The sequence below is a fragment of the Trichosurus vulpecula genome, unplaced genomic scaffold (genome assembly GCF_011100635.1).
Source record: "Trichosurus vulpecula isolate mTriVul1 unplaced genomic scaffold, mTriVul1.pri scaffold_213_arrow_ctg1, whole genome shotgun sequence".
In the NCBI taxonomy this organism is placed as follows: domain Eukaryota; kingdom Metazoa; phylum Chordata; class Mammalia; order Diprotodontia; family Phalangeridae; genus Trichosurus; species Trichosurus vulpecula.
The window spans coordinates 1-9,467 of NW_023494498.1; the positions used below are offsets into that span (position 1 = coordinate 1).

Genomic DNA, 9,467 nt, shown 5'->3' on the forward strand with positions numbered 1-9,467 from the left:
CTTTTAGTAAAAGCTATTATCTAGCTTCCTCTGGAAGTGGGATCCAACATTTTGGCTTCCCCCAGTCTGTTATCAAAGTATCAACTGCTATGATGTAAAGTCTATCTTGTGCAGCCCACACAGGTTGAGATTTCCCCCATAGCCAGATGTTTGGTGTTGGGTAAATAACAAATCTGGGTTTATTGGCATCTTCTAGATGCTTCTTGTATCTTTTGAATTAATGTTCATCTAGTGCCAGCATAATGTGAAAATTTAGTAAACCCTATTGGAATATTCTATTGATTTACACATTTGGACAAATTTACAAATTTACCCAAATCCCATTCCCACCATTGTCTCATTTTCAGAAGATGTCTTTATTCTTGGACTTGCTTCTCAGAACTTCTGCAGGTCCTTTGGGGGAAATCTGAAGTCATCAGTTTGTTCATGCCTTTACTGGTTCACGTACACTCCAAAGCAGGCTAAAGGCATCTGGCTAAAGGCTCAGAGGTACCCAATAAAGAGAGTATAATTCCCTCATTAGTTTTCCATGGGCTGTTTTGCCTGGCTTGACCTCATATTTGGAGAGGAGGCAGTGAGGTTGGCTACTCCAAGAACAGTACAGTGGAAGAGAATTAACAGGCTTCAAAGTCAGAGGACCTCTAGTCAAACCCAATCCCTGCCATATCCCATTTGTGTGGTCATGGCAAGCCATTTCCCTTCTCTTGGACTCAGTGGCCATATCTGTAAAATGAGGAGTTGGAGTAGTTGGCCTCTAAAATCTGCATCTCGGTTTCCTTATTTGTAAAAGAAGGGACATTAAGGTCCCTTCTTGCTCAAGATCTATGATTCTGTGACTTTCTGACCTTTCTGGAACTCAGTTTCCTCATCTGAAAAATGGGATTTCAGACTAGAAGTCTTCCCCTTCACAATGAGGAATAATGACCTCTCCTCAATCTGGAGGAGGAATACTCCCATTGGGTCTGAGATCTCCTTGCTATGGGTGCTCCCATTAAAGAAACGGATCACAACCCCACTCTCCATCACTTTATCCCCTTCATGGAGCTACTTCTACAACTCAGTTGGACCTAACCAAGAAGAGGAATGGTCTACAAATAATGACCATAGCAAAGACCCTTCCTTATCCCGCTTCCATAACAAAGCAAATGCCACGGGAGTGGGGAGAGAAATAGTAATGGTTACAGTGTCATAGAGGGCAGGGGAGGGAAGGAGATTCTGGTCACACATACAGCCACTAGCCCCACTCCTAGGATTCTCTGCCTCTGTCTTTATTCTGTGTGCTGGTGGTATTCCTTCTCTCTCTCCCCTCCTGCTCCCAAGCTAATTTTGAAGAATGGAAGAAGCCTGAAGACTTGTATGACTTAGGAGCCAGTAAAGATACAGTCATCATTGAGGTCAGAGGTATCAAACATAGGGATTACAGGCCTTGGCATCACTCCCCAATGGGGCTTGCATCAGATTAAAATGAAATGGAGAAATAGTAAAAGAAATAGAAATACCATAAAATGTAGTTAACATTACATTTAAAACTAAGTCAGTAAATTTCCTGCAAGGATCCTTCTTTATGGATCAGTGGCCCCCATTTCTATTTGAGTTTGACACCACTGACCTGGGTGATAAGAATAATCCCACTTAAGAATTAATGAAGACATGGGAGTCTAGCTGGCTAATATTTATGTAGCTCCTGGAAGAGCAGAGATTAGTTTCTTTGTCAGACCATGGGCAAGTCAGAGGGTGTTATCTTGGCTGGGGACACTTCGTCCATGGAAATAACTATCCTACCTGAGTATGGGATCCATGCCAGAGATTTTTAAGTAGGTAGATGGATAGAGATGCAAGTTGTAAGGGATAAGATCTAAGAATGGAAGATGCATCACCCTGTAAAGGTGCCAGATAGAGATCCTATTCTCGATCATGATAAAGTGAAGTGAAATCCTTGTTGCTAGAGACATTTAGGTCTATGGGAGAAAGTTGTAGACTTTCAGACCAATGAAGACCAATTAATCAGGCAGGCAATCAATCAACCAACAAGCATTTGTTAAATCCCTATGATAAAAATAAAACATAGTATTGATATAGCATTTTAAGGTTTGTGAAGCATTTTGCATGCATTCTCTAATAATAATAATAATTATTAATAGCATTATATAACACTTTAAGTTTTATAAATCACTTTACATTCATTCTCATGTAACAAAAACAGCAGCATTTAATTAGCACTTTAAGGTTTGTAAGTAACTCCACAGGCATTCTTGTGTAATAATAATAATAATTCCATTTATCTCAGAACTTTAAGGCTTACAAAATATTTCACTTATGTTTTTATATAATAATATTAATAATAGAATTTATACAGCACTTTATGATTTGTAAATTAATCCACATGCATTCTAGAAGTTGGTTAGAGAACTAGCCTCACAGCTAGTAAGTTATTGTTACTCATGTCCAGTTGTTTGAGACCCCATTTGGGGTTTTCTTGACAAAGATACTGGAGTGGTTTGCCATTTCCTTCTCCAGCCCATCTTACAGATGAGGAACTTAGGAAAACAGGGTTAAGTATTTTGCCAGGGGTCACACAGCCAGTAAATGTCTGAGGCTAGATTCAAACTCAAGAAGATGAGTCTTTCTGACTCCAAGCTCTATTCACTGTGCCACCTAGCTACCCAAACATGTTTTTAGAATGGTCTAAATGTCTTGATTTAAAATTTTTAATTCTGGTTACCTTAGTCATATAATGATAAAGAAGCCATAAAAGAAAGGAGGCTGCCTCGTGACTTAAAGCAGCAACCTGACTTAAATATTGGTGCCTTAATTCTAAGGTAGATGAGACTAAAAAGTGGTAATATCTTAGTAAAAACATACATCATCAATACTGGGTAGGAGGATTTCAAAATCTACACCTGGGATGATCATAGATGACAACGGATTTCTTTCTATCCAAAGGACAATATAATCTGTTCCTTTTTTAGATCCTTTTGACTTAGCAAATCAAAAGTCCATTTCCATCCAGATTCAAATCCGTTGAGCTCTAAGGTTTTTTTTTTTTTTTTTTTTTTTTTTTTAGCAGTATCTAGTTTATTTATGCCTGTGGAAAGGTAGACATCACAGGACACACCCCTCAGGAGTGGAGTGCCCGCCATTTATCCAAGGGGCCCCGGCTGGGGATGTACTTAACCCCACAGCCATCAGGAATGAGTCGCTTCTCAGTTATCATATCCTCAAATTCATCAGCATTGAACTTGGTGAAACCCCATTTCTTGGAGATGTGGATCTTCTGGCGGCCAGGGAACTTGAACTTGGCTCTCCGCAAAGCTTCAATCACATGTTCTTTATTCTGAACCTTGGTTCGAATCGACATGATAACTTGGCCAATGTGCACACGGGCTACAGTGCCCTGGGGCTTCCCAAAAGCTCCCCGCATGCCAGTCTGGAGCCTATCAGCCCCAGCACATGACAACATCTTATTGATGCGGATGACATGAAATGGATGTAGCCGCACACGAATATGAAAGCCATCCTTGCCACAACTCTTCACCATGTACTTGTTGGCACAGATCCGAGCGGCCTCTAAGGCTTCTGATGACAGCTGTTCATATTCATCTGACACCATGTGACCGCACAGTGGAAATTCATCCACTTTTGCTTTCTTTCTACCAAGATCAAAGATTCGTATCTTGGCATCAGGAACTCCCCTGCAGAAACGGGACTTTGGATACGGCTTATTTTTACAGTACCTATAACAGCGGGCGGGACGACGGCCCATGGCGTCGGCGCCAGCAGGGACTGGGTGTCTCGCCGCAGGGAAAGGGGAGCTCTAAGGATTTTAAACATTGAATATAACTCCAGTATTCTACAGATTGGGATTTCATCAATGTGAGTATTCCTTCCAATGTTGCCTATGTTAATTCCAGCTATGTCTGTCCATTCGGTGTGATTTTGTGCCTTTCTCTCTTTCCCAAGTGCCTGGCACATAGTAGATGCCTAATAAATACTTGCTTGCAGGCTGACAGCTCATGTTTTTCCAAAAGTGCATCAAAGGCAGTTTAACCAATGTGCTAAGGACCTTTCTCTGATTGCCTTAAATTGTCAAAGGTACCAATGAAACATGTGGGCTGGCTGCTAATTATACCTTATTTTTTTATTACACCTTTCTCTGAGGGAATCCTTACAAACTCCACTTTTCCCTCATAACACCTTGTTTATAAAGTGTTGCAACCTGTTCATTGCAGAATATGTCTCTCCAATGACTTTTGGGTGACCTTCAAATTTAATTCTTCAGAGCCTGTCACGTTCCATGACTTGAAGCCAAACAATATTTAACATTAAACTACAGATTTTTAAAGCTGGAAGGGAATTTTAATAATCACAAATTTCACCTTCTAGTTTCATATTAATATTTTAGATGTTTCAATTTACGATATAGTAAATATTAACAGATATAAACCACATAAACAAAAACTCTTTGGATAATTCCTTAATAATTTTTACGAGTGTAAAGGCATCCTGAGACCAAAAATTTGAGAACTGCTGATAGTTGATAGGCTCATATATTTAGAGCTAGAAGGGATCTTAGAGGCCATTAAGTTAAACTACAGAATTCCACAGATGAGGAAACTGAGGCAGAGAGAATTTAAGTGACTAGCCCAAGATCACACAGCTAGTAGTTGTTTGAGAAGTTTGAATCCAGGTCTTCCTAAATTGAAGTCAGGTGCCCTGTCCACTATGCCTCCTCCTCCTCTTTCTTCTCCTTCTCCTTCTCCTTCTCCTTCTCCTTCTCCTTCTCCTTCTCCTTCTCCTTCTCCTTCTCCTTCTCCTTCTCCTTCTCCTTCTCCTTCTCCTTCTCTTCTTCTTCTTCTTCTTCTTCTTCTTCTTCTTCTTCTTCTTCTTCTTCTTCTTCTTCTTCTCCTTCTCCTTCTTCCTCCTCCTCCTCCTCCTCCTCCTCCTCCTCCTCCTCCTCCTCCTCCTCTTCTTCCTCCTCCTCCTTTTTCTTAGGCAAATCACTTAATTTCAGTTTCCTTACATCTGGGATGAGGATGATAATGGCATCTACCTTAAAGGATTGTTGCAAGGATCAAATGAAATATCATATGTAAAATACTTTGTATTTTTGTATATCTATATCTATGTTATATGTAACATATACAAATGTACTATATTATTATTATTATTATTATTGTTATTATTCTCTGAAATGAGGAATAAGGGTGGATGATCTCATTATAGAGGGAAACCCCAATGAGGAACATCTACTCATGCAGGATGTCACTCTCTCTGACACTTAGAGTTTCAGAGAGTTGCTTAGAACACTGAGCAGTGACTCGTCTAGGGTTACATGACCAGCACAGGTTAGAAACAAGACCTGGATGGATGTCTTCCTGGCTCAGAGTCAAGTTCAGAGTCAACATAGTTTCAATTCCAGAATGGAGGTGGTTCCAAAAAAGCGCACCCCCCCCCAAAATCAATAAAAATGTAAAATTAAAAAGAAAGAAAACTAAAACAACCCAAGTCAAAGTCACTGTGACCATGATGTCCCATTCCGGCTTTTTGCCTTAATAGCAGATGACGATTTATTCTCATGTGCTTGTTTTAGAAAATTGCAGTCAAGCCTAAAGGATGAGAAACTCCTTCCAGTCTATTTCTACCTGATATTTCCTGGAATAATCCATTGAATTGACTCATAGTTGTTTGGGCTGATTATATGAATATGGCTTTTTTCTCTTTCACTGAATTACTCAGCCATTTTGGTACAATTCAGGCTTAAGCTCTCTCTCCTGCTCTCAAATGAAGAGCATACTGATGGAGGCAGTCAGTAGGCAACCATTTGATTTACCTCCCTGCTTCCAAGACTAAAATGGTAATCCCAGACTAGTCTTGCCTTTGGCTTGCCTTTAGTTTGGGATCCCTCTCAGTTCAGAATTCATTTGGAAAAAAAATAATCAATGAAATGCCACCATGCCATTGATATTAACCATGCTTCCATGATGATTCCTCCACTGTTGGAGAAGATTCCTAGATCAGAGACCACTAGAGTTTGAAGGATATATAGAGATCATCAAGTGACGTCCATTTTCCTCATTTTGAAGATGAAGGCAACTAATACCAAGGGGAGCTTTGACAAAAGTTCTGACATTTATTAGTTTTGTGGTCATTGGCAAGGTCACCACCACTAAGAATCTCAGAGTTCTGGTCCACACATTGGGGAAAGTGATATTAGTACTACATATATTACAGAGTTGTGGTGAGGAAAATATAAACTCCTATAAGAAGTCAACTGGCTCATGTGACATAGGGTTTGAACTTGGGTCTAAACCTGAAAAGCACTCCGTAATATAGTTACTAGAGAGGCAGTGCAGCATAATGGAATGTGCACTGGTATTTTAGTTAAGATATAAGCAAGTCGATAAGTCATCAAGTATTTATTAGCTATATGTCAGGCACTGTGCTAAGGTCTTGGGAATACAAATACAAGTAAAAAGGAAGACAGTTTATGCTTTCAGGAAGTTTGCAAGAAAGCTAAGAAGGAGGGGAGGAGGAATGAAGGAAAAGTGAAATGGGGAAACTCAATCTTAGAGACTTGGTGGAGAAAATTTCGAGTTAGGAATGCATCCTGGAGAATGAAGACATGCATGACTTGGAGCAGCTAGAAGGCATCAGCCCTAGATAGAGCATATGAGAGTATATGGCCAATCAGAGAAAGAGAAGGCAGATGATATAAGCATGGGGTGTTTCATTTTCTTCAATTATAAAATAAACATAATAATATTTTTCAAGAGGTAGGCTTGCACAGTGGGGTGGATAGATCTCTGGATTTTGGGGTCAGAAGACGTATGTTCAAATCTTGTGTCAAGTGAGCCACTTACCTTTTTATAGGGATTTTTAACCTGGGGCCAGTGATTTCCCTACCCTTTTTCATTGAACTATATTTCAATACAACTGGCATCTAATTCTGAGAATGGGTACAAAGTTTTCCCCAGTCTTCCAATGGGGTCTTATATCATAAAAAGTTTGAGAATCTTGTTCCTAAAGTTCCCTTTCCTCATTTATAAAATGAAGGTTGTATGATCATAGCTTTCAACCTAGATGAGACCTTAGAAGCCATCTATTCCAATCCTATCATTTTACAGGGGAGGATACTAAGGTACGGATTAAGTGATCTGAACTCAGATCCTTTGATTCTAAACCCAACTCTTTCTGAACCACACTGCCCCTGTTCTTTTTGCTGGCTGTCATCTATGCCTGGAATGGACTCCTTCCTTGCTCCTACCTCCTGGCTTCTCCATTTCACTTCAAGACTCAGCTCCAATCTCACTATTTGGCTGAGTCTTTGTGGATCTGACTGCCCTCCTTCAGCTTCTACAGAGAGTGAGAATTGTGGGATCCTGTGTCATCCATTCTTTTCTGCCCATCTGGCTCGGGAAAATTCCTGCCAGTAGCACTGTAAATCTGGCTGCATTTCAAGTCTTAATTGATGATGACTTTGTCCCGTCATTTATAGTTACATGTGGCAGAAAACACCTCTCTGGAAATATGTCCAGGGGATGAATGTGCCATTAAGAAATCACTCATGTAGGTCTCACACCAGACACCAAGATACCAGAAGCCTTAGATGGGAGACCATCTTTTAGGTATAGGTCAAAACTGAATCTGGATACCTTGATGAGCCCTGACTCTTACCTATTATTATCCTTGAATAGTTTTATTCATGGAAAACTGAAAGCTAATAATAATTGCATTCTTCAAAAGGCAAAAGAGGGAATGCACTGACCTTTTAATACTAGATCATCATGAAATACAAGTTAAATTTCCTCTTATATTTACAAAGCCTTCTACATTCTACATTTACATCTCATATTCTTAGCCACAGAACTGAAAATGATAAATATAAGAATTAGGTGTTTTAATGAAGGGCATAACATTTTAATGAGCACAATCGAGTTTGAGTCATTTGGGTTTGATTATCTTGTAACACATTCCTTCTTAACACCTGTACAATTCAAATATTTTAATTGCATTTTTTTCAGGAGTGTCAGGCAAAAAATTTTCAAAGAAGATGGTATTTACATTTTTTTTCTTAAGCATGACATATTACAGCAAGCATCGAGGCAATGAGAGTACTCTCTTTGGCTGGGGAAAAGATAAAGGAGGAGATAATTATAATTCCACTATAACTCATCAGAAATGGTATTACTGAATCATTGCTTTTATCTTATACATGGCTGAACCACAGAAAGCAAGATGCATTTTATAGAAATACCCCTCTCTAACTCCCTCCCTTCCTACTAAATCTTAGGACTCCTCCAGTGAATATTTGAGCCTTTTGAACACTTAAATCCTGAAGATCTTACACAGTTTTTATCCATACTTTTAGATCTCAGTGGGAACAAAATTTCATCAAAATTAAAAAACTAGCATAATTTCCCCCTGAATTTTAGAAAGACTGGATTTTAATTCAAATCAGTTTTCAAGAAGAAAAAATTGAGTATTTGCATTGAGATGTTCCTTATTCCCTACTTGCCTTACTTTGTGCTTGGAAATTAACATTGAATGAATAAATGGTGGTAGACATTACCTTCTGTCCCCCTTTTTCCTCCCTCCATGTCTTGACAAAATAAAGGTACCTACATTTGGGATACTGCTAAATAGTAATCTTTTCTTCTTTGAAATTATTCTACCACAGCCGTCTTAGGATAATGGGATTTAGAATTATAGGTTCATTGGTTTAGAACTAGGAGGGATCTTAAAGGTATTCTACTGCAACATACTCATTTTTACAGGGGAGAAATTGTGGTTTAAAGGAAAATTAATTTACTCAGTCTCATGCAGGTTGATACTATTTCTCCCCCCATTCCCAAACCTTCATTCTTACTCAAGCTCTTGAACTCCTATCCCTCTATCAAGACCCATTTCCAATGCTACCACTTCCATGAAACATTTCCTATTTCCCAAGCTGATATTAATTTCTTTCTCATGTAGATTTATAGCACTTAATACTTCTTTTATGCTCTTAGTACATTTAAATTTCTATTACAGCTATTTCTATAGAATTTTTATCACCCTTTCTAGATTGTAAGCTCCATGAAGAAATAGATATTCCCATTTATTTGTTTCCTTGATGATTCTTAACACAGTACATTTCATAGAGTAGATATATGCCTTAAATACATATAGGAAGGAAGGAAAGAAGGAGGAAAAGAAAGAAAGAAGGAAAGAAAGAAAGGAAGGCAGGAAGAAAGAAAGGAAGGAAGGAAGGAAGGAATGAAGAAAGGAAGGAAGGAAGGAAAGAACTAAGGAAGGAAAGAGACTAAAAGGAGAGAAGAAGAAGAAAAAGTCAAAGAAGAAGAAGAAGAAGAAGAAGAAGGAGAATGGGGGAGAGGGTAAAAAGGAGAATGGGGAGAGGGTAAGAAGGATGAGAAGGAGGACAAAGTCAATGCAGATGAGGAAAGGAGAAAGGAAGGGAGACAAAGAGG

The 9,467-nt window shown here is 39.0% G+C and overlaps 1 protein-coding gene across 1 annotated transcript; it reads right to left on the reverse strand.

The window, feature by feature from the left end:
- Positions 1–3,044: 3,044 nt before the first annotated feature.
- Positions 3,045–3,806, reverse strand: LOC118833322 (60S ribosomal protein L10). The gene has a single exon (XM_036740686.1). It carries the CDS (start codon positions 3,761–3,763, stop codon positions 3,119–3,121), a length of 645 nt encoding a protein of 214 aa, XP_036596581.1. The 5' UTR covers positions 3,764–3,806; the 3' UTR covers positions 3,045–3,118.
- Positions 3,807–9,467: the final 5,661 nt, after the last annotated feature.